The following is a 23,993-nucleotide window of genomic DNA, read 5'->3' on the forward strand; positions in this document are numbered from 1 at the left end:
TGTGAAGCATTTTAATGGCCTAACTTCTAGATAAAATGATACATCAATGAACCTCTAAAAACTGCAGGAACAAATGGCTTAAGTATTTAAATGCAAGAGTCTCAGTGACTTGAACAAGACTGAAATTCTTAAAAGAAAAATATTCAGAAAACAAGCTGTATAATCCTAAAATTTTGCTGCTATCGGGTTTCCTTGGAAGATATGAAGAAATTCTGCAGCAAATATCAGGGTCTGTGAGCACAAAGTTATTCTGTATGCACACAGCAAATTAATCCTCATTAGTTGATTCCTTGGTACTTTACATCTTAACTGCAAGCCATTTAGAGAATTGTTTCAGAGCCTCTTCCATCCATTTATGTCGGCAATTCTCAACAGCTTCAGGTATGGTCAACCAACTTCTCTTTCTCGTGCTCTGTTCTGGCCATGACTCTAGCTCCTCCTTGACATACAAAGCAAACATTGAAGCTTTACATAAACCTTCAGGGCAACACTCATCTTGGAGTGTTTTACTCTTGAAGTGATAATCCCCTATGAAATCCTGAAACCCAATGAAAAAACAAGACGAGTTTTACACTTGAAGTGATAATCCCTATGAAATCCTGAAACCCAATTAATAAAATAGGAGTTGGTTCATTTGGATTTCCTAAACAAGACGATGCAAGAGTCATCGCATAAACTATCACACCTATCTTCAACAAAAAAATTGCTATTTTGTGTAATTATAGAGGCTATCTCAGGTCTTGGAGATTGCAGGGTTAGAAGTGCATCCAAATAAATTAACCCTAGCATAAATACGCAGAAAGATATCAAAGGTATTCATTCAAGCAGATAGATAATCATGTGCACAGTGTATGCTTGAGTATCAGCATAGGCGAATCACTAGAACCTCAAATTAGTTTACCAGCAACAGATTAGTTGGGTGAAAGAAATCAGCTGTGTGATGCAACTAATAAATGCAGGAAAAAAGACCAGATATAGAGGAAAGCATTACCAAGCAACACTCATTTTAATTTTCTTCCTAAGAAGTGCACAAAACACCTGAACTGCATCTACTACACTAGTAATTGGGGACACAATAATTCCCTACAACCAAATTATACATAGACAAGGCATTTCCAAAAGAAAATGTTCTATGGCATAGCTGCGGTGTCCCTGGAAACTAAAGCCTTATCAAACACAGCAATCAACTTTTCCCCTCTAAAGGATATATCCTAGGCGGCCCTATAAGTTCAAGACTTCAATTAAGAACATGAGAATGTGAAAGCAACGAATAATCCCCCATTCCGATTTCTCATTCTGACCCTAGATGGTGATAAACATTAGGTTATAAAGGTGTTTTCTAATCATGATTTCTCTTTCCCCTTCCCCACCAAACAATTTTCCAAATCCATCGAGATACAAAAATAGGACAAGATAATGAGTGCATATGAACTTTCACCATTAGATTGCCTCGCACTCCAGCCTCTTCAATGGCTTCCCTCACTGCAGCCTCTTCAACAGTTTCATCATTCTCCCATCCTCCCTACAAGTAAATAGCACAAACTAAACATTAAAAACAAAAATGCAACATTTTATTTTTTTCTAGAGCATACGGAAACAAGACCTTTAATAGAAAATTACAAATGCTACATATACAAACAGAAACTAACAAAATACAGGATTTACCAACTGATACCTATCCCTCTTTGTTTCTTTGATGGTGAGTTCAGGAACAAATTAAGGGAGGAAGTAAAAGTGGCGAGGACTCCAAGGAGGACATGAAAATTCTATCCTTTTGTCTGGATGGATTGATGGGAAATGAGAGAGAAGAGAACGGGAGAAAGTGATTTATAGTAGTAAAATTACAATTTATCTTTTAACTTTATGGTTAAAGAGATATTGTTGTAAAGTTAAAATATTGATTTTGTTAACCTCAATTTTCTCCAAATTTGGGATTGAAATCTTGGTCCTCTCCACACACAAATTTCTCTCCAGAAATGGAAATGCCTTTTTCAAAATTGTCTCCATTTTCCACTCTCTCCCAAACATAGTATAAAAGCCGGGTTTTGAGATCCAAACCATGCCATTGGGTGGCATGGCTAGGATTGTTCAAAGATCAAGCCAATTTCACAAACGGAGGAAAAGAAAGTATTAGATCTCTTTCCATTTGTAAGGCACGCATGGACAACTGCGATTTGCATAATTGTGCAGAGGACCTTACAGGACCTTTAATTCTCATATCATTGGATAAATATATAATGGCTGCTTAGCCTGTAGCCCCTGAGATCCAATGAGATCAGTAGTTCCTCAACCTAAAAATACCTTTACGCACCTCAAAGGTAACCAGCTAAGTTCTACTTCACAAATTAACAAATCTACTACAGAGGAAAAAGCACATTAACTAGCAATAAGATGCTAATTTGTGAAGAACATTAACATACAATATTCTCATCTTCTATCATATAAATGCAAGGAGCTCTCCCACCCTTTCTGTTAGTATGATATCATTCATGTTTGCTGGGTAACAGTGGTGCAATGTAACTCGTTTCATTCTCGGAATTTAACAGGCATATCCATGAATTGCAGAAGCAAGAAGCTGGTCACAGTAAATGGCACAAAAGCATTTTATTATTCTATACCTTCGGAAACAAAAGACCCGGTCCACTAGTTGAATTGATCATAAGAACTTCAACAAGCTTCTCGGCATCAGCATCATCATTTTCATCATAATCTCTATACCTAAAGGGAATGCACCTGTCAATACAACCTGCCGAATTAGTGATTCAAGACCAAATAACATTGCGATTTGCAATATACATCAGTAGATTCAGTTTAGCTAGGAACACAGTACTAATTTGTCCTATACCAATCAACTAGCTCCATCATACTGCAAAAGCAGAAAGGGCAACACACTGTATATAACCATAAGGAAACCTGTTAAAAATGATAACTGGAATCCTTAACACATAATTCTCTTGATTAAGAAATAAACATCAATTGCCTGCAAGCTTCATGTGTCTGCATATTTTACTTTGATAATTAAAGTCATAAGAGAATAGAAGAGAATTTACCGTAAGCAAAAATTGCAAATAAATAAAAGTTTAGTTTCTTCAAGTGCAATGATTTAAGATACCAAGAAAAATTGTTTCCTTCGCCTTCAAGTCATCAATATCAAATTCAGAATCTTCAATAAAATTAGTACAGGCAAATGCCATTGAACAATTATCAAAATTTCTGCAAACTTCTCCAGTAAACCTCAACTAAATTCATCCAACAACCAAATATATCACCAACTAAGCCCTCCAAATTCATTCCCAAGAAAATATTAAAAAAAAAACAGGCCCCACCAATCCATCAGATTATATACAAAATGTCCAATACAAAAATGTTCCTAATTACAATAATATAAATATATAAGAAAAATGGAACCCATTAATCCTCATAAAGTCAAAAACGCACTAATTAAACAACAATCTGTAAAAAGAAAAAAGACTATAATTACACCAATCCAAAAAAAAAAAAGATAACCCATTAACTGAAAACGACATTATCAAACATTTAAAAATCAAATAAACCATTATACACAAAACCCAAAACCCAAAATACAAAATAAAAATAAAATTTAAAACTTAAGAATTTATAATTTGAGGAAAAATATGGGAATTTTACCCGGCGACAAGGCGACAGCCGCCCTCGTACCGCTGCTGATGTCGACCTGTGCGGGCCACCAATTCAGACATTACAATCTATTATCACCCTATTTAAAAATCCTTCCTTGCTTTTCGCCCTCCCTCAAAACCCTATTTCTTTGAAATCAACAAAATAAATCAAAATCAGCGTTGCCATTGGCTTGAATCCAAATCTCACGAAAAAGGAACAATCATGCATGCACTTGATTACAACATCTCCGGCATTGATGGTGTTTTGGTTCTATGGTTATAATTATTATTGCATTGTGACATCATCTAATCACGGTTCTGGTTTAATTAGGTTTTTTTTTTTTTCTTTTTCAGTAAAGGAATTTCTCTTTTTCCTAAAAAAAAAAGAGCAATTTTTTTTGGAGAGAGAAAATTAGAGTCTGGGTAGAGAGAGAGAGTGAAAGAGCTTAAAAAGTGAAGCGAATGAAACGGATCGGATCAGATCGGACGGTGGGGTAAAGCGGTGGTGGTCAAAGTCACGTGGGGTCCTGATTTTGAATTAGGGCCCACTTTGGGCTGGCCCACCAAAGTTGGGCGAAAACTGCGAGTATTATTAGCTGATTTCCTGATATGTCTTTTCAATTTTGTTTTCTTTTTCTTCTTGGATATGGCTGGATTTTATTTATTTATTTATTTTTTTTGAATTTTTGTAAAAAATTAAAGTTATTTATTTATTTATTTTCTTTCAAAAGCGAAAAAAAGGGGTCAAATTAGAACAGCAAAACCTAAGGTCAAAATGTAAAATGTAGGATGTCAAATTCAGCCTACTGAGTTTGCTAAATCTTGGCGACTAGGCCCAAGATTATTCAAAAGAAAGTTCAAACTCAGTGAGCTCTTGAATTAAACTAATAGTCTTGGCCCGAAAAGTCCAAAGAATACAACATCGTTTATTCAGTGAGTTTCACTAATAAACAGAACAACTCAAGGCAGTCGTCGGGCTATGTTTGTTTTTGCAGATTGGCCTTGGAAAGCTGAAAATGCTCAAGCCAACCTAGTCTTAAGTTCAGAAAAAGATAATAGATTTGGTTTTGAAGAAAATCAGGCTCAGGCATAGTATGAACCCATATTCATAATGTGCCCTTTGTTCGGAAGCACCATTGCTATTTGATCATGAAGTCTGATTGAATAAATTTGTTGGGAAGTACCATCAGCCCTATTTATGCACGTAAATAAATTTGTTGGAAGGAACTGTTTAACGTTCAAAAGTAGAAAGAAAAGCTAATTTATAGAGGGTGAAAGAAACACGCCTATCCTTATTATGACCATAATAAAAAATATTGCTAACCCAATTAAATGAGAATGAGATTGTGTTAAGGGACATCATTACGACCATAATTAAATGAAGAGATCTTCAGTTTTGAGTATTCTCAATCAATATTTGTTAATATATTGATTTCGGATTTAGCATTTTTATAATAAATGAATGATTGCTTCTATTATGTAATTACAGTCTAATTAAAAATAAAGTTAGGATTCCTTTGAAACATAATATGTTTATAATTGGCTAATTTAAGAAGTGACACAAAGGCACCAATTCCTGATGGGCGGCAACTCTTTATATTTCACTGATGCAAGTGCAATTTTATTGGACTTCTCTTTCAGTCTATGAAAGGAACTCTCTCAACCAACATAGATAAAAAGACAGAATTATATGTATATATATATATATATATATATCTTTTTGTACAAGCACAAATCAGCAATGTATGAACTAAGGGAAAGCAAGATCCATGACAATGAATATGTGTGTGTGTGTTTACACACATCAATGTTTTAGGTCAAGAAAAGAGCCCAAAATTCTAAGACTATTAAAGGAGGAGAAAGGACAAATAACTTTTGAATGAGAGAAAATCCTTTTGAAAAACTCACCCTAGAAAGATTGCGAGAGGCTTTAGCATAAAATAACACATGTATGCTTATTTACGTGTCAAGTTGAATAGGTTTTCGCAAATTGACATATGCGTGAGAGATAATAAAAGTATTCATAGTGCTGTGGTTTCTGTTGATGAAAATAAACAATGGAGTGAGTGATTTTACTTGCTCAAATCAAAATCAAGCAAAAGATAGACAAACGCATGAATTGATTTTGTACCCACCAGAAATAGTAGTAGGTCACAGGTTTTGTTTATTCTTAAAAAACAATGTGTATATATATATATATATATATATATATATATATATATATATATAATAAAAGGATAGATACGTGCGTGCATGGAATAGGTAAAGTTCAGATACATTGCACATGATTATATTTATTAATAGCATAGCTTATGTATACTGGAACGATTTCAATTTGTTAAAGATGAAATTGGTCAGTGCAAGTGTACCAACTTGGATAATATTCCTTTCCTTCCAGCTTTCAATTCAGAAGCTAAGAGGAATGAAACAAGAGCTGCATATATATCTTCCATGTGAATCATATCTTAACCCATCAATTCTATTTTTCTTTTTCAAGTATGCATGTTGTCTGTCAGACGAGGCAGCTTTCAAAGGCTCAACTTGAAAACCTAAATGCATACAATGAACTCAGACAGCTATGGGGTTGATGTTGGATAAAAGAAGATTGATAGATAGAATTGAGGTTGATGTAATGATATGGGTTTTCTGATACAAATAATCACTTAAAATGAGGGCCATCCTTCCATGATTTGGGGTTCCCAGCATTCTTGGAATTTGGGGAGCATCTCTGGGAAGTATTCATTTTTTTTTTTTTTTTTTTTTATATTTTAAATTTAATATTTTAATTTTTTCGGATGATAAAATAAATTAAGAAATACTCATTTCATTCACATTCTTTAAATAATATTTTTAAAACCTTTTCTTTCTTGCTCTTTATAATAAAACCTTTGTTAATGTAAGTTTTTAAAAACTATAGATAGAGAAAAAGAAGACAAGTTTTGAACCATCATTCATTTAATTTAACCAGATTTTCTTAGGCACATGGGAAGAAATTAGGGCAGTCAAAATTTGGGTCTAAATAGTGTTTGGTTCCATAATTGACCCATGTGAAAGATGTTTGTAAATGACAAATTACCTTTCTACTTCTAACCTAATTGCTTAAGCATATGTTTCAAAGGATGAATTGGGCATATGAGCAACAACGCAATTGATTTGGTTTCACGTGATGCTAATATTATCGATCTTTTAAATTATTAGATTTATTAAATTAAATCATGATATTTAGATAAAAACTTACTAATAAAATAACAGGTTGCTCTCTTTATAAATTACAATCAATTATATAAACTTTTAAAAAAATATCAATTCTATTATTATAATATTAATATCTTATGACATCAAATAATGATCCGAATAATAATAATAACCTTATATCCATTTAAATTGAAACCATTTGAGCATAATCATCAATTTGATGGAATGGTTTTGTAGGTTCGTGTGCACACCAAATTCTTACATTTAATGATTTAATTTTTCTGAAAAACCCATAAAGAATCATTACCTAAATTAGGCAAAGCTATACCCATAAAATCCGCAATTGGTTAGGAAAATGTATGGTTAAAAGGTTTAATGCAAGTGGACCTTTACAAACCACTAATCTAACTTTACAACTACTTAATACAGATTAATTGAAAGGGCAGCTGTCTCTTATTGAAGTACATTCAGATTTATTAATCTTACTCAAAAATATATTCATATATTAGCATTTTCTGCATTGCCAATAAATGAAAAATGATTTAATTGATATATTTCACTTATAAGGATAAAGAAATATCAGTTTAATTGGTATTTGTATTTATTAGAAATTAGAGTTTGCCAACATTAGAAAATAAAAAAATATAATTCTACAATCAAGTCCAGCTGAAAAGATTCACTCACAAATGGAAACATCCAAAACAGGCAAAACAACAGAACCCAAAACCCAAAAGGACTTAATTAAGTAATTAATTAAGCTGTTACTACTAATTAAAAAACATATTATCTTGAACTTTTCATACACAAGTGGTTGATATACATTTGAGCTGAAGATATATTGGGATTTGCTTGCTTTGATTCTGTCTGATTTGGAACAACACCCTAAACCAGATTTCTCAACCCAGAAAACAATCTCTCCATTTCCAAACTGGTCCCACTTTTATCTAATGTTTTTACAGTCTTGTCCTCTTCAATGCTCTATAAATACACGTTTCTTTCCAAGAACAGCTTTTGTAATTGTCACGGAGAAAATCAATTTCCATAAGAATTTCATTTCTCTTTCCTTTTCCATTTCCAAGAAATCAATCACACTTCCATTTCTTGATTATTTTTGACCGTCTAATTAGATTCCAAGAAACTAATCATTAACTTTTACTTTTTTTTCTCAAGAACTAGTTATATTCAAATCTTGCTGCTGTGCAAGAAATGGTCAGAGCTTCTCCAACAAGATCACCAAGATTGGTACTGACAAGACTATGGTGCGGTGTTTTGGCTTAGTTAGTGTTGCTGTACTGGCGGTTCTAGCAGCGTCAATGGTGGTGTTGCCTTTACTGCTACCTCCGCTCCCTCCTCCTCCTTTACTGCTTCTGTTCTTTCCAGTTGGAATTATGGCTGCTTTGATGTTCTTGGCTTTGTCGCCTGCTGATACTGCTGGAAATCTTGTTGACCTTACTGTATAATAAGATTGGATTGTACTGTCTAAAATGCATGCGATTAATGGTACATTTCGAGTTAAATTTTCATTGCTATTAGTTTGTATATCAGCTCTATTTTCATGGTTAATGCAATTGGCAGAGCCTCAAATTCTGGGTTCTTTCTGTCTTGTATTAAAAATACAATTGGCAGAGCCTCAAATGATATTATTTAATAATGAGTAATCCTCTTTAAACAACCGATGATAATACATCAACATCTTGCACAAAATTATCCCATTTCAACAATACAATTCTGGAGTAAAAGTTGAACTAGTTTTCTACTAATTATTAGTAATCTTCACGTGTTATTGCAGCTGTCAAATGGCAAGTATCTTTCTTGATTAGGGTCAGTAAGCTCAATAATGAGCATAGCATCATGTGTAGATGCTAGTACATTTGAAAGATTGGGACCAATATCCTCTTCTGCAGAAGAAGAAGAAGAAGAAGAAGAAGAAGAAGAAGAAGAAAAAGGTGCCCGTTGCTCTGTAATTAAATCTGTCTGAATTGAATAGGTAGATGGACTTGGTTCACCAATAACAGGAAGAGTAATGCCACTTTCATCATTTACTGCGTCTTTGAAAAGGTTAAGCAAATCAAGAAATCTTCTTCTCCATGTTGGAACAACTCCAGAATCAGAAGGCATCCAGACTTCCTTGTTTTGGTATATAAACGTAGCAATGTATATAATTAGAGCAAAAAATGAAACTATTCCAGCAATCAAGAACAGTCCCCAGAAACTATTAAGACCAAGCCTATTTAAAGGAGCTGAGCTGCTACGATCTGGACAAGTAGCCTTTGTGCCAAACCATCTTCCCTCTATTTCCCTGATTTTTTCTCCTTGTGTCACTTTTAAAATAGCCCTGGATATATCTGGTGCTAGAGGAGAACCTTTAGGAAAGACCTGAAAGTTAAGAACCGATCAAGTCTAGTGGTACTAAAGTCTATCTGCAGGCTATGAGTTTACAAATTGGAAATCCAGTCGGACTCAAGCCCAATTGAAAATAATAATAACAGAAAAATACATGAGAAATTTAGCAGTAAGTACATTTATAATTGATAAAGAGAAGGAACTCACAAAGCCAAGACCGTCGGTGTTAAATTTTTCAATGTTGGATGTGCTTTTCCATCGCGTAGTTTTCAACATTGAAGTGGGTTCAACCAAAGTATACTTGGAGCAATTCTGTGCAAGAATGAGATGTATAGAAGTTGGTTCTTCAAAAGCAGCAGCTATCCCTCCATTTTTTATTCCTTTAGAAAGAAGTTGATCACATTCTTCAGCAGATTTATATGGAACAAGCTTGGAATCATCAAAACCCAAGCTTTTCAATGTTGTCGGCACAAAAGCACCCTGTTGATAGCCTACATTTTCTCCCTTTCTGATGAGCTCATCTAAGGTGGTAACACTAGGTTGGAGCTGTTGAATTGTTAGAAAGCTTGATAAACTTGCAGTGTAGCTTTGAGTGAGTATTAGTCCAACAAAACACCATATGATTACCACCACTCTTGCTGAGTTGCTCACCACTCTCTCCCCTGCAATTATAGAAAAATACTCGACACATTTCACTCTCTTCATTGAATTGTTACTAAATGAAAAAACGAGTGAGAGAAATTACCATGAGCAAAGACCATGGTCGAGACGGAAAACCAGAAGCTAGTGCTAACTTGTTGAGAAGGTGGTCCGCGAAAATCTTCATTGATTCTGTGTTCAAGAACCCATACCACAAAAGCGATGAAGAAAAATAAACACAAGGTGGCCACCCAAAGGTCCCATGTCAATGGCTTCAAGAAAACCCAAGCTTTTCTGCTATAATCATCTGTAATTGGCACTATCATTGTCATTCGCCCTGATTCCATGTAAGGTAGAGTAAAGTCTATATATGAGGATCTGTTAGCCACAATTGATATATCTCCCACAGCAGCATCATAGTTCTGTTCATAAGAAGAAGAAAAAAATTGCTCACTAGTCTTGTACACTTGAAGGGTTTACTTACAAAAAAGAAACTAGAAGAGGTATTTTACACCAAGGTAGACTTGATCGATCAAACTGTTGTAAGGTCCGGCACTCTTGCCCTCAGAATCGGCAAAAGGGATGTACTCATAAGTGACAGCATATGGCAATTCTGACACTACAGCATCAAAAAGATCAATGCAGTATCCCTCAACTCTCGATGTGTTTGTAGCAGGATTTCTTGTCACATTCACAAACTGCGTGAAGCCTTCCTTCACTGGCACTCCGATTCGCAATTTCTTTCCATTTCTTGGAATCTCCCAACCTTTAGGGACTGAAGCTGTATCCCCTGGCCATATAACGGTTGAAAGACTGGTATTAGAGGGAGGATTACTACCCTTTTCTGTTGATGACTTCATTCTTTTAACAAGCCCTTTTCCAGGTAGCCAAAATCCTACCCTTCTTACTCCATCACCATTCACATTAACTATTTGGATTACTGATGACTGCAACTGCCCATCAATAAGATGAAAATCTCCTGTAATGCCTTCGAACTGGGTCTTTGATAAAGCTCTTTGAAGGTCTGGACCAATTCGCGATACTCCAAAAGTTTCAAGATCAGTTGAACCGTTGCCAGAAACATTTGCCTTACGGAAGCCGAAATTTGTTGTATTTGCAGCTACTTTTTCAATTGCCATTGCTAATGCAGCAGTAACATCATATGCCCATAGTCCATAAACGTTCAGCTCAGAATCAATTATATCAGGATGATCATGATGGAATTTCTTTTTCCATTGAGTCCGAAATCTCTCTATCTTTTTAGTTCTTGGAACATAAGGTTTAACACCCAATACTCCTTGCATTAGTTCGATATCTAAATTGTCCAGCGAATCCAAGAAATCTGTCATCCCATCTGTCATGATCCAAACATAGCCTGTACTCATCATTCCAATCTCTTTAGCTATAGTAATAAGCCTAATGCCAATAGCAGGTAACATATGCAAAATGAAAACTCGAGTTTGCATTGCCTTTAACTTATAGAGCTCTTCAATAATTTGATCATCTGTGGCAAACGGAGAAATGGCGCTCCGGTAAGGAACACGAGCATCTACCTCTTGCAAGGTATCTGTTAAATAAGGTATGACTCCAACTCCATAATCGTTATCAACATAGATGGGCACTGCTGCTTTCCATCCAAAAGCTTGAACGATTGCGCCTATGGCATTGACTTGACATGAATCGCTCCGTGTAGCGCGAAAGAAGTATGGACTCCTGATGGCAGCAAGAGAAGGACTTGATGCAGAAAATGAGATGATGGGTACTTGTGCTTTCTGTCCAAGATCAATCACAAAATTGGCCTGCATTGATGTTGATGGCCCTATGATTGCTTCTACTTCAACATTTTTTATCAAGTCAAGAGCTGTCAAGTTTTGGAATGGAGAAAAGAAAGTCATAAATTAAGATTAATTGATAGTAGTAGTGTCCTATGATATATTTTTTGGGTAGTTTTAACACATACAGTTCTTTTTTTTCTTGTTTTCCTTTGAGAAAAACAAAAGGCTACAATATTTTCTTTTCTATTAAAGTACGAGCCAGATATTCAGCAATAACATAATAGAAAAAGGATTGCATACAGGAACTTCTGGCGATATCTGCAAGTCCAATGTTCCTGTGCATATGGATCTATATGGACAGCAACTTCAATGCCTTATAATGGCTCCAGAAATTAATTTGATTGATTTACTTTCAATTACTCTTTTTTTCTAATTCTAAAAATTCTAAAATTTCAATTTGCTACTTGAACTTGTAGATAATGACCAATTATCCCCAATTTTAAATTTTTTGGCCTTTTCATTCCATAATCAAACTAATTAGCTATATTATACAGTTAAAATTGAAGCTAATTTTTTTTTCCTTTTTTTTAAAAGCTAATAATATATATAGTAAATAATATATATATATAATAGTAAGAGGTTGAAATCACCTTATTTGACTTTAACATGAGAAAAGCTCTATTTTTTTTTTGTTGTTTATAATTTCTGATAATTTAAAATGTAAACTTCTAATAAAAATAGGAACATATATAGAACAGAAAATTTATATATATATATATATATATGGATATGATCGTTAACAAATAGCGGCCAAATTGCATAACACCATTAAGAGATTCTGGCGTGACACACAATTACCACTATTCTTTCAACTGCCACGTTAGCACTTGCTAATTGTGTAGTGCAATTTGGCCGTTATTTGCTAACGATCATATTCACACGGTTTCAAAGTGTCAAAAAATAAATCCTAAACTTTAAAATTAAAATATGTTAAATCACAAAATAATTTACTAAAACTTTTCCTTTTTCTTTATTTACAATAAATTCATTTATATTGTTATAAAACTCATGATTTTCTTTTGACATTTAAGCAGGAAAGAAACTGCATCCTTTGAATTCTGATAGCCTATATATTGAAATAGGTATTAGACCTTTAATATATGGACTCAAATTGACCATAAACTAAAATGGTATCTATCACCTTGCTTATATATTTCTAGGTAGAACATAGTAAACTAGGAAACCCTTTTTAGTATTATAATTGCATGTTGATCACCCTCAAACTAGGAAAGAAACGATGAAGAAGACTTTGGGGTAAATGCTCCGTCCTTAATATCAATACTTCAATATTTTTTACACTAAAATTTTTATTTTTTATTTTAATTTAAGATATTTAATATTTTTTGACTTATTTTAACTAACGTTGCCATTGAAAATAATTTTTTTTAATTGATCTGCTGTATTAATCATGTTAACTCATTAATAATTTATCCTATTAAGTATATGGGATCCATCTTTTAATTTTTTTTTAAACTATCCATTTAAAAGTATGCGCCATATTTTAATAGAATAAGTTATTAGTGGAGTGATATTATTAAGACGATAAATATATTAAAAATATTTTATTTTAATGGCTATTTCAGTAAAAACACGGTAAAATAATGTTAGACATCCTAAATTAAAATAGAAAATAGAGATACTAATAGTAAAAAGAAAATAATTGAAATATTGGTCCCTTTTGGATATTAAGGGACAAGCTTTGTTACCGACAAACCAATTTGCTCGAAGACTTTGGTGTAGGATTTAAACTTTTAACTTAACAAGTTCATAACGAACAAAACAGTAAAATTGCGAGCGGACATAAATACAAGGTAGAAGAGTAAGGGAAAACCTGCGGCGGCTGCACCAACAACGTCTTCTTTGGAGTCCCTAGTGTGGAGGAGGAGCCTAGTTTTGAAGTGAGAATGGGTTGCGTAGAAGTCTGAGAGGGACATGTTGATGCAGCTTAACCCAATTCTTCCAACCCAACGATCATAATCAAGAATCACACCCACATCTACTGATACTTTTGTGTTTTGTGCCATCACACTTTCTGTCAACGGCATGCTCCAAGAAGCAAGAAAAGTAAATGAGAGAACAAGACCAGTACAGGTGTTCTTCCTCATCATGTGTTGCCCAATTTGAAGTGCTTTGGGGTTTAATTGTTGGAGTTAAGTGAAGCTTCTTGCTATTTGCTGTAAGTAGTAAGATAATTTATATATATATATATAGGACTGCATAATGGGAGAAAAAGGACAAGAAGGAATGTTCACATAGGCAAGACTTGTCTGTCACGTAGAGGGGAAAATTAGTGACCATGATTTACAAGAAAAGTCTTATGTTATGGTAAAGAAAGTATAGAATTAAATGAATTACGTATATGGTTATATCAGCATTAATGGTGATACTAAGACAGTTTGACTATTAAAATTATGTGGGTGTATTTTATTTTTAATATTTTTTATCTGTTTAAAATATATTAATTTGGAAAAGAATATTCCTACTTGCCCTAGATGAAATTAATAACTATGCTCAAGAATCTAAGATCCCAATTAAGAGACAAAGTACTATTCAGAAAACTGTATGCAAGCTCATTTGCACAAGTATATATTTACCATAAATTTTATTTTCTATTATGTATTGGTAATAGGTTGTTAGAATCATTATGGAAATTCCTTTTGAGTTTGAGGTCTCAATCCAAAATGATAATGTAGTAATTGAATGCACTTCCAAAAGACAGCTTTAAGCTTACCTGGACATTGGACCATTTTGAATTCAAAAGCTTAAAAGAATAAATAAGAATGAAAAAGATCTCATATTATTAATGGTGGTGCTCTGGTCATGGTCTAAATATTAGTAAACAGTCATTCATGAATTCCACCATGGCTAAACTAACTTCTAAAACTACTTTTACATATTAACCTATTTTATTAACATATATATATCATAATATTTCCTCATATTCATATTCTATTTAATATTAATTATTTAGTTTTAAAATGTTAAAACCATCTAGTTTATTTCTAAAACATAGTAAGAATATTCTCAAATTAGATTTTTATTTTTTATTTTTTATTAATTTATTTTATATTATTATATTTATAATCAAAATAACAGTACCAACTTATTAAGTTTTCTATATTAACTTATTTAAGTTATTGTTATAATGAAAATAAAAGCAAGAATCTGGGCAATCCATAAAAACAACAACCACAGATGAGAAATTTTAAAGCTGATAATTGAGATCTGCATAAGAATTTCATGCACATAAGAAAAGAAAAAGTAAATGAAAGTCTTAATAGACCTTCGTAAAGGGTATACAGCTGTTATATCAGCTCTTCAATGATCGATATTGCTTGACCAATACAAACATTAGGTTTTGTAGGTAATTACTTTGAACAAACATGAGAAGAACAAAATATATTCATATTTGAAACCACTTGTGTGATTGTATTGATTTTATAAATTGGCTCAAATGGTAGTGGTGTAGCTTTGCAATTATTGTTATTGTTATTATTTTGGCTTCACCTTCTTTTGTTTTGGTTATTTTGTAACAAAGGTTCCCTCGGTGGGAGATTATTAATATTAGGTTTTGCTGAGCTTCTTGCTTGAATGACTATGTAGTTGTCACAAGCTATGGCAGACCTTGAATGTTCAACTCCTGACAGCACATTTAAACAGAAAAAAGACTAGAGAGAATAGAGAAGGGAAGTTAAGGAATCACAGGATCTTGAATCTGCGAATAGATCAAAAGGAATAGCCACTTTAAAAAGTCTAACTCAGACCCAGATTTGAACTGAATGAAATGGTTATATATATATATATATATATATATATATATGCATTTCCCTTTCTAAGTTGTGACAAATTTCCAACTCCTCAAGTGACTTTGAGATAGACTTTTCCTTTCCCTTTGAATTCCCATTTCATGAAAAATCAAAGTCTCCAAAAACATATAGAATAATACCATATTTTGAAACTATAAAATAAAAAAAATTATATTACAAAAGGCTCAAGGCCAAAGTGACTTCTGGATTTTCTCCTTAAAACTTGTTTTGAGTAAATCAAGTCTTCAAATAGTTAATTAACACCATGTCAAGTTATTATTATATCAAATTTGACATAATTATTTTGTTTTATAGTCATAAAATATATATTTTTAGAGAAAAAGAAGCAAGAATTTTAGACAAGACTACTAATATTTTCATTGTTGAAGAGGAGGAAAAGATGGATGCTTACTTTTCTATTTCTTATTGTTAATAAAAAACTTACACTTATATTATATGTATAATAATACCACGATTTAATATTTAATATTCAAAGAAAAGACTTTTCATAAATTAAAAATTCAATTTTTAAATATATAACCATTAAATAATTATTTTATCAACTTAAACATAAAACTTTTCTTATAACAAACGATTCTTAATATTTTAATAATAAAAACCCTAAGATCGGTAAATTTGAGTTCAACTGCGAACATTGATTTCATAAAAACACCTACTATTGCAGATTAGTTTACTTACAAGCTGACTTCAAACTTTACCACAAATTACAATTTTCCTAGAAACATCTAGCTTCCTTCCATTAATTTCAGCAAGAATATATATCTATCATCATTGCATAGAAAAACTAAAATAACAGCAATGGAAGTGGTAGCAATCATCCTGCCATGAATGCTCCAAACGCATCAATCGATGATTTTAATCCAAAGAAATAGTTCCATTTAATGTTGAGGTTACCAACCCAAATCAAGGAAGGCCATTATCTACCCATGACAAAAATTGATTTGGAAACTTTCGGCATTCTGTTGTATGAAATCCGTGAGAAATTCTCGACATCCGTATGGAATACTAGCAAACATATAGTTGGCTGTTTAAAGATCAAAGTACTTGCGATAGACCTTTGGCCATGTATGAACTGAAAAATAAGTGGCGGGTCAAGCAAGAAATCCTCGCACAAAAATTTCTGAAATGATCAATGATGAAATCTATACGCTGAATAGTTGAAACTTTTCACCGAGACGATTGTATAATTTGGTATTTTATACACTATACATGAGTCTACTTGATACATTTATCAGAAATTTCTAACGCTAAGCATGCATGCAATACCTCATAATATGCGAATCATCCTAAATCTTTCTCTCCAATTGTTTACATTCACGAACACATAAAATATCAAGATTGTATAGAACCATCAGACTTCAAATTCTCCTCTCTTTTGAACCTTGATCGGCTTTTCAATTACTTTACTCTAATCTTGCAAGTGTTAATACACATGGCATACGAGAATGTATAAATCAACGGTTTTCTTGGATTGTTTTACTCGATGTCTGCCTTTCTTGATTTGGGTTTCTGAGCTCAATATGCGGGACTACGTCTGTAGGTGTTTTCCAATTTAGACTTGGATCAGGATTCTCTGAAGAAGTTGCTCCTTGCTCTCCAGGAGATTCTGCAGTGATTGAAACTGTAGGTGCATTTGTTGCTCTGCTATCAGGAAGATTAAGATCGCGTTCTATATCCACTGCATTTTTCCCCGAAGTATGATTTTCTTTTTGGTTGAAGATCTTTCCAAATGCCAAATCCTACTCAGGACTCAGAAAAATAAGCAATAGATAAATCCAGGAAGCACCATAACTGATCCAAAATCACAGATTTTTGCAGCCCGAAGAAAGACCAAATTTCAATTGTTTTCATGGGCTATCTCGAAATTTGGGGGTCTTTCTTGATCTCGGTCAGTAAGCTCAATGTTTGGGGCCATTTGATCTTGACGAGGCCTGTCTGAAATATTTGGATAAACATGTTCTGCAGAATTGAAGTTTGAATCTTTTCGGTTGATGATTCTTAGCAAATCTTGAACTATACTCAATATTGAGGCACTAGAATAAGGAGGCGTCAAAACTTGTCTGTGCTCGTGAACAAAAAGACCAGTGTAAATCACGAGAGCTAAAGATGAAGCCACTCCAGCAATCCAGAATAGTTCCTGGAAACTGTCAAGATCAAGTTTAGTAGAAACTGAGACATCGCTAGCATGAAGTGAACAGTGCTTTTGTTTGCCGAACCATTTGTCTTCCATTTTCTTCATTTGATAACTCTCTTTCAGTTTCAGAATTGCCCTCGATACTTCAACTGCGAAAGAAGACCCCTTTGGGAATACCTGGAAGTTGGAGAGAAAAAGACAACGCACGTGAGAGAGAAGGAGAAAAAACTGAACTACTGGGTCCTAATAAAATCGTCTCCAGGATAAAAGACAAAGAGACAGAGGGAAATGGGGACATGGGCTTACAAATCCGAACCCGTTGGTTTTGAATTGTTGAATATCTAATATTGGTTGAACCAAACTATATTTGGAGCAACTTTGAGCAAGAATGAGGTTGGTATATGGCATTTCATCAAAAGCAGCTCCAATACCACCATGCTTACTTCCTTTAGAAAGAAGTCGTTCGCACTGTTCAGCGGGGCTACAAGATACGAGCTGGGAATCATGAAAACCCAACCCTTTCAGGACTCCGAAAACAAAAGAACCATTTTGATATCCTACTTTTTCCCTCTTCTGAATGAGCTCAGTTACGTAGTTGACCGTTGGCTGGAGCTGTTGAACAGTTAGAAAGCTTGATAATGCAGCACCATAGCTTTGAGTGAGAACAAATCCAAGAATACACCATATAACTACCGTTATGCTAGCCAAATTCCGAGCCACTTTTTCCTCTGCAATTGGAAGAAGCAATTATTTCCAGTACATAATTTAATTAGCTATCAAAGAGATTTCAATAATTTTTAAAATAATACCCACACTTGGAATCCGAAGCATGCATGATTCTGGACTAACTCATTATTTAACATTTCGTCCCGAACCAACATTATATAGTTTTTATTAAATTCCATGCAAAATGTGGCTATTAAACTACTTACAGTAGTATTATGAATTTGTAATTACTCATGTAACAATATCATGGTATGGCCATTTATAAAAACAATCCAAGATGGTTGCGTATTATTTATAATAAATTAATTAAAAAAGTTTGGGAAGGAAATTACGTACTATGTGGGAAAACTATGGCTGAGCAGGAAAACCTAGTGCCAGTTTGACGTGAAGGAGATCCTTGAAGTTCTTCGTTTCTGTTTTTAAGAACCCAAAGCACAGCTGCGATGAAGACATACAAACAAATGCTAGTCACCCATAGTCTCCATGTCAAAGGCTTCAAGAACACCCAACTTCTGCTGCTCCTATGATCTTCAATTGGCACGATTATTGAAACCCCGCCATGTTCTATGTATGGCAATGTGAAATCGACATAAAAGGATCTCCTCTCTGTAATAGTAACATCTCCAACCACACCATCAAAGTTCTGTTTGATTGATTAACAGTGGCAAAACCAGAACATTAAAAGCAATAGGAAAACAAAAGTTTAATTAAACTTGCAATAAAAATTAAGGCGTCTTTTTACCCCTAGGTATACTTGAAAGACCAAATCGTCGAAAGTCCCATTAAAGGGGATGTATTCATAAGATGGAGGGTTTGACAAATCTTTCATTGCGGCTTCAAAGACATCTATGCAGTATCCGGAACATATTGTGGCATTAGTTTTGGCATCTCTTTCCACATTCATAAACTCGTTAAAGGCTCTATTTGGTACTCCTATTCTCAATTTCTTGGAAACTGAAGTTGAAGCTACTGCTTGTAAACTAGATGCAAGGCTCAATTTACTGACAAATCCTTTTTTAGGTGGCCACAATCCATCTTCTCTTAGGCCAACATCATTCACATTAACTATTTGGTAATTAGATGACTGTAGCTGCTGATTAACAAAAATGAAATCTCCTGTCAGACCTTTGAAACTAGTATTTGCTAATGATTCAATAAGTATTGGACCATTTTGAGAAACTCCAAATGTTTCAAGATCCAGTGAATTGCTAGAAAATTTCTTTGTTTCGAAGCCAAAGGTTGCAGTACTAGCAGCTTTCTCAATTGCCATGGCCAATGCCATGGTAGCATCATAAGCCCATAATCCATAAATGTTCAACTCAGCATTAAACATGCCTTGATGATCTTGATTGAATTTCTCTTTCCATCGAGCTTGAAAATTTTCTAACTTTTTTGTATTTGGAATGTAAGGTTTAACACCTAAAACTCTCCCTGACATTGAATTAAAGATTGAATGGTCTATTGAACTCAAGAAATTACTCATCCCATCGGTTAAGATCCAAGAATAGTTTTCGCTCGTCATTCCAATTTCATTGGCTTTGTTAAAAATTCGTGAGCCAAGAGAGGGAAACATGTGCACGATAAATACTCTAGTTCCCGTTGTCTTTAACTTGTAAAGCTCTTCAAGAATTTGCTCATCACTGGCCAATGGAGAAAATGCACTTAGGTAGGGAACACGAGTACCCGCTACTTGCAAAGCATTAACCAAGTGAGATATGATTCCTACTCCATATTCGTTGTCAACATAGATAGGCACTGCTTCTCTCCATCCAAAGGATTGAACTATTGCACTTATGGCATTTACTTGAGCTCTATCATTCTGTGTAGCTCGAAAGAAGTATGAATTCCTAATGGAAGTAAGAGAAGGTCTTGACGCAGAAAATGATATAATGGGTACTTGAGATTTTTCTCCAACTTGAGCGACAAAATTGGCCTGCATTGATGTTGATGGTCCTATGATGGCTTGCACTTGTACATTTTTAGTCAAGTCCATAGCTGCGATTTGAAATGCCACAATAACAATATAAGAAATTAATCTCTAGAATGTATTTAGCATGGAAGATTTGGGACCAATTACAAGGCATCTTACTTACGGAATGGAACTCTGCTATATTCTATCTTCAGGAATATTAAAACTTGAACCACTCAGTTCAAACAAATTTACTAGATTTTGAAAATAGAAAGTGACTTATAATTCAGTACAAACAAAAAAGAAAAGTGAGCATTTCCGGACCAAGAGAATATGATTTATTTTCACTTGTCCTTTTCAGTAAAAAGGTAAAAATATGTGCATATATATATGAAGCCTATGCATATGTTTCTCCATCTTATTTCTGAAAATTGTATCGTGAGGATGGAAAATGATCATCTTGGTCCTAAAAATTAGAATTGAAATGCGAGATATTCAAAAAGTTACAGTTTGATTGTAATAAATTATGCTTGGTCATGTTGAGGTAGTGATCAATAGTAATTTCTGGATTGTTGGATATAACGGATCACATGGATTTAATTGTAATAGTAAAATAAATTTTAACATTTACAACTTTTAATTTTAGAATAATTATAATGTCATAATCATCCATTTAGGCTCATGTTCGGGCGAAACCTTGAATATAATAGGAAGAAGAAAAGAAGTGCAGCTAGTATGAGTATTATACTTAAGAAAATCTTTGTCCAAATTTTATGTTTATCTCTACCTATATATTAAATTCATAAATGATTGACATATATTTATTGATTTTAAATGATAAATAAAATTTAAATAGGATCATATACGCACCAAAGTTGGAAAATAAGGAGAGATAGAGAGAACCTGCTGTAGCCGCAAGAACTACATCTCTATTGGAGTCCCTGATGTCGATAACAAGCCTGGTTTTGTAGTGAGAATGGATTGTATAAAAGTCTGAAACGGCCATGGTGATGCAACTCAACCCTATCTTGCCACAACAATTGTCATCATCTAAGTCAAGAACCACTCCAATCTTCACTTGTGATGGTTTATTATTCGCCATCACCATTTCTAACTTGCTGACGAACAAAATCCATATAGCAGAAAGAAGAATCAGGAAACAGAAATAATCAGGTTTCAAAGCCTTTCTCCTCATATTTCTGCACCACAAAAAAGAAAGAAAAAAAGAGAGACTCTTTGTTAGAAACAGCTATCGAGGGTCATGGACTAAAATGTCTCAGATAATCTGTGTTTGGTGAATGGAGAATATTTATTAATATATTACTGCATTTGCACAAAATATTTCAAGTTGTGATTATACAAATTGATATATAGTTGGATCTGTCGGGTAAGCTTAATATATTAAGTGCATTGACATTCTCTTGAGTATATATATACTTGATTAGTCATGGTCTAATGAATATATAAGGATCCATGAATTAGTCCCCACTGATGGAAATGCATAATAGTAACTTTTAGGTTGATGATTAGCGTCTATATAGAAATTTAATTCTACAATTCATTGAAAGAATAATAACAATTTATAATTTGCCGTATCTTTGGTATTATTATAAGTAGCTGTATTTTCTTGATTATCGGTAAAAATTACTACATGGAAGTAATTATATATATCAAACATGAAATTAACAAACTAGATATATTAAAATTTTACATAACGTAATATACTTTTTCAGTTTATAAATTAAAATTTATAATGGGACTTATAATTCCTTAATATTTTGATTAATACCCTTTAGCAATTAATAATAATTAATAGTTTTTACCGAAACATACTAATTAAAAAATTATAGAACTATAATTAAATAAAAAATTATTAATTTATTGAATATTCAAAATAAAAAATAGTTTTTTTAGGAAACTGATTGAGATGTTAAACTCAAATCATCATTATTTATTGAACTAGTCATAGATACAAATTGGCCGTTGTCACTAATTAAGTATGATATTTCAATAATTAAAAGAGTAATTAATCTCACATCATAAAATAAACACCATTCTTTGGTTTTTAAATTCAATGCCGCCTCCAACACGAAAAGATCTAAAATCTTTGTTTCTTTTAAGGTTTCATTATTTTCTTTCATTACAGAGATCTAAAATGCATCCTGCACTTTGCCCATTGATGTGGTGTAAAAGCCAATTAATGTTAAAGAAGGTAAATCTTTTTCATCTTAATATTTTATATATAACATATAATTCCAATAAAATAAATATGTGAATTTTAATATAATATACTTTTATTTAACATTAATTATAATATTAAATACTAATAATAGTATAATAAGGACATATAAAAGATTTATTGATGAGTAAATATAAAAATATCAGTAGATTATATATATTATGTCACATCTCATATTTATTTACATAAGGATATGATAAAAATAAAGATTATAAAACTTTATAAATATATGTTATAAAAAGTTATTGTTATAAAAGGTTTATAGATAGTTAAATAATTTATAAAAATAAAAAGTAGAAAGTTTGTATAATATAATATAATTAAAATAAAATAAATTATATAAATTAGAAATTTACACTATAAAATTATCAACTACTAAGTTATATTGTATCTTACTTATTTTTTTTAATCCTATTATATCAATTTAACGACAACAACAAGTATCGCAATACTTATTAAACTCATCTGACACTACGATCACAAGTTAAAATCCAAATTACGAACAGAGAAACCCATAATTAGAGAGAGGAATGAGAAGAAAGAATAGCTGAATTTTTTCCTTCCTTTTCCCTTTATATTTAAGTTGGCCCTACAATAAATAGTAATAAAACTTTATTTTCTTTAAGTAAAATGTTCATCATGCAAATATATGATTGTACAAACGATATATACCAACCTTTTCACCTATACATAGTAGAGCAAATGATTAGTTGTCTGGAACTTATCTCAATCTGACTAATTCTGAATTTAAGAATGTGGCTTTCAGTACAATGTTTAAGCAAGTATTTGTAGAAGATTGCTAAGGAGAGAAATTAAAGAAAGAAAGAAAGAAAGAAAGGGAGACCCTGCTGCAGCTGCACCAACATCTCCATTGGAGTCCCTGGTGTGAAGAACCAGCCTGGTTTTGTAGTGACCATGATTGGCATTGAAGTCTAAGAGCGACATGTTGATACAAGGCAACTGCATCTTTCCAACACAGTCATCAGAGTCATAAAGAACAACACCTACTTTCACTGGTATGATTGTGTTTTGTGCCATTGCCATTTCCATCAACAAGATCCCTGCAGAAAGAGAAAAGATGAAGCATAAAACAGATTTGCAAAGGTGTACCCTCATCATTATATATTCCATTCAATACATAGCATGTTTGCTCCTGTGTTAGTGCCATAATGCACAGGCAGGACATTTTTGGTGGTCAATTAGACTGGACATTAGATTAAGAACAACTTGTCCAGAATCTAAGACACTACAGCTCAAACCTTGAACAAAAAATAAAGGGCGTTCTTCTCCACGATCTCTCCCCACTTGCCTTTTTATCTTCTATATTTATAGATGTCGGCTTGTCTTCTCCATCTCTTCAAATCCATTGATGGATTGTACTGTTGATCTCGTTAAGGGAAAGTCCATAATACACTTAAATTTTCTTCTTCGGTGTGTTAGACTTCAAGGTTTATGTTTAATATATTATCGTGCTTCCATGACAGAAGGGGAAGAACGTGACGCCAATC

General features: G+C 33.1%; 3 protein-coding genes across 4 annotated transcripts; all 3 read right to left on the reverse strand.

The window, feature by feature from the left end:
- Nucleotides 1-62: 62 nt before the first annotated feature.
- LOC8270855 (nudix hydrolase 16, mitochondrial) lies at nucleotides 63-4,080 on the reverse strand. The gene is made up of 4 exons (XM_002512986.4): nucleotides 3,649-4,080; nucleotides 2,619-2,733; nucleotides 1,439-1,522; nucleotides 63-538 (listed from the first exon to the last, which is right to left on the reverse strand). Exons 1-4 carry the CDS (start codon nucleotides 3,717-3,719, stop codon nucleotides 299-301), a joined length of 510 nt encoding a protein of 169 aa, XP_002513032.1. The 5' UTR covers nucleotides 3,720-4,080; the 3' UTR covers nucleotides 63-298.
- Nucleotides 4,081-8,438: 4,358 nt separating this feature from the next.
- On the reverse strand, nucleotides 8,439-13,879 carry LOC8270856 (glutamate receptor 2.2). 2 transcript variants are annotated; one of them, XM_015715241.3, is made up of 5 exons: nucleotides 13,482-13,876; nucleotides 10,328-11,676; nucleotides 9,922-10,237; nucleotides 9,384-9,838; nucleotides 8,439-9,209 (listed from the first exon to the last, which is right to left on the reverse strand). In XM_015715241.3, the coding sequence occupies exons 1-5, from the start codon at nucleotides 13,756-13,758 to the stop codon at nucleotides 8,607-8,609; spliced, it is 3,000 nt and encodes a 999-aa protein (XP_015570727.3). In that variant the 5' UTR covers nucleotides 13,759-13,876; the 3' UTR covers nucleotides 8,439-8,606. The 2 variants fall into 2 exon arrangements, with proteins under 2 accessions (XP_015570727.3, XP_048234687.1); XM_048378730.1 differs by having other exon boundaries at nucleotides 9,052-9,196; nucleotides 13,482-13,879.
- A 2,758-nt stretch (nucleotides 13,880-16,637) lies between these two features.
- LOC8270857 (glutamate receptor 2.9-like) lies at nucleotides 16,638-23,653 on the reverse strand. Its single transcript, XM_048378372.1, has 7 exons — nucleotides 23,596-23,653; nucleotides 23,330-23,546; nucleotides 21,150-21,445; nucleotides 19,080-20,332; nucleotides 18,674-18,980; nucleotides 17,918-18,339; nucleotides 16,638-17,788 (listed from the first exon to the last, which is right to left on the reverse strand). Exons 1-7 carry the CDS (start codon nucleotides 23,651-23,653, stop codon nucleotides 17,315-17,317), a joined length of 3,027 nt encoding a protein of 1,008 aa, XP_048234329.1. The 3' UTR covers nucleotides 16,638-17,314.
- Between the last annotated feature and the right edge of the window lie 340 nt (nucleotides 23,654-23,993).

This window comes from Ricinus communis, chromosome 8 (assembly GCF_019578655.1).
Source record: "Ricinus communis isolate WT05 ecotype wild-type chromosome 8, ASM1957865v1, whole genome shotgun sequence".
NCBI lineage: Eukaryota > Viridiplantae > Streptophyta > Magnoliopsida > Malpighiales > Euphorbiaceae > Ricinus > Ricinus communis.

Excerpts from the sequence above, each read along its gene's own strand:
- LOC8270855 (XM_002512986.4), bottom strand. The coding sequence starts at position 3,719 with ATGTCTGAATTGGTGGCCCGCACAGGTCGACATCAGCAGCGGTACGAG. Across the intron at positions 2,734-3,648 it reads GGCTGTCGCCTTGTCGCCGG|GTGCATTCCCTTTAGGTATA; the intron begins GTAAAATTCCCA and ends TTGTATTGACAG. Across the intron at positions 1,523-2,618 it reads CGGGTCTTTTGTTTCCGAAG|GGAGGATGGGAGAATGATGA; the intron begins GTATAGAATAAT and ends ATTTACTTGTAG.
- LOC8270856 (XM_015715241.3), bottom strand. The coding sequence starts at position 13,758 with ATGATGAGGAAGAACACCTGTACTGGTCTTGTTCTCTCATTTACTTTT. Across the intron at positions 11,677-13,481 it reads TGTTGGTGCAGCCGCCGCAG|CTCTTGACTTGATAAAAAAT; the intron begins GTTTTCCCTTAC and ends AAAACTTGACAG. Across the intron at positions 9,839-9,921 it reads GACCATGGTCTTTGCTCATG|GGGAGAGAGTGGTGAGCAAC; the intron begins GTAATTTCTCTC and ends CTATAATTGCAG.
- LOC8270857 (XM_048378372.1), bottom strand. The coding sequence starts at position 23,653 with ATGGCACTAACACAGGAGCAAACATGCTATGTATTGAATGGAATATAT. Across the intron at positions 23,547-23,595 it reads TGGAATATATAATGATGAGG|GGATCTTGTTGATGGAAATG; the intron begins GTACACCTTTGC and ends CTCTTTCTGCAG. Across the intron at positions 18,981-19,079 it reads TCTTTCAAGTATACCTAGGG|AACTTTGATGGTGTGGTTGG; the intron begins GTAAAAAGACGC and ends TCAATCAAACAG.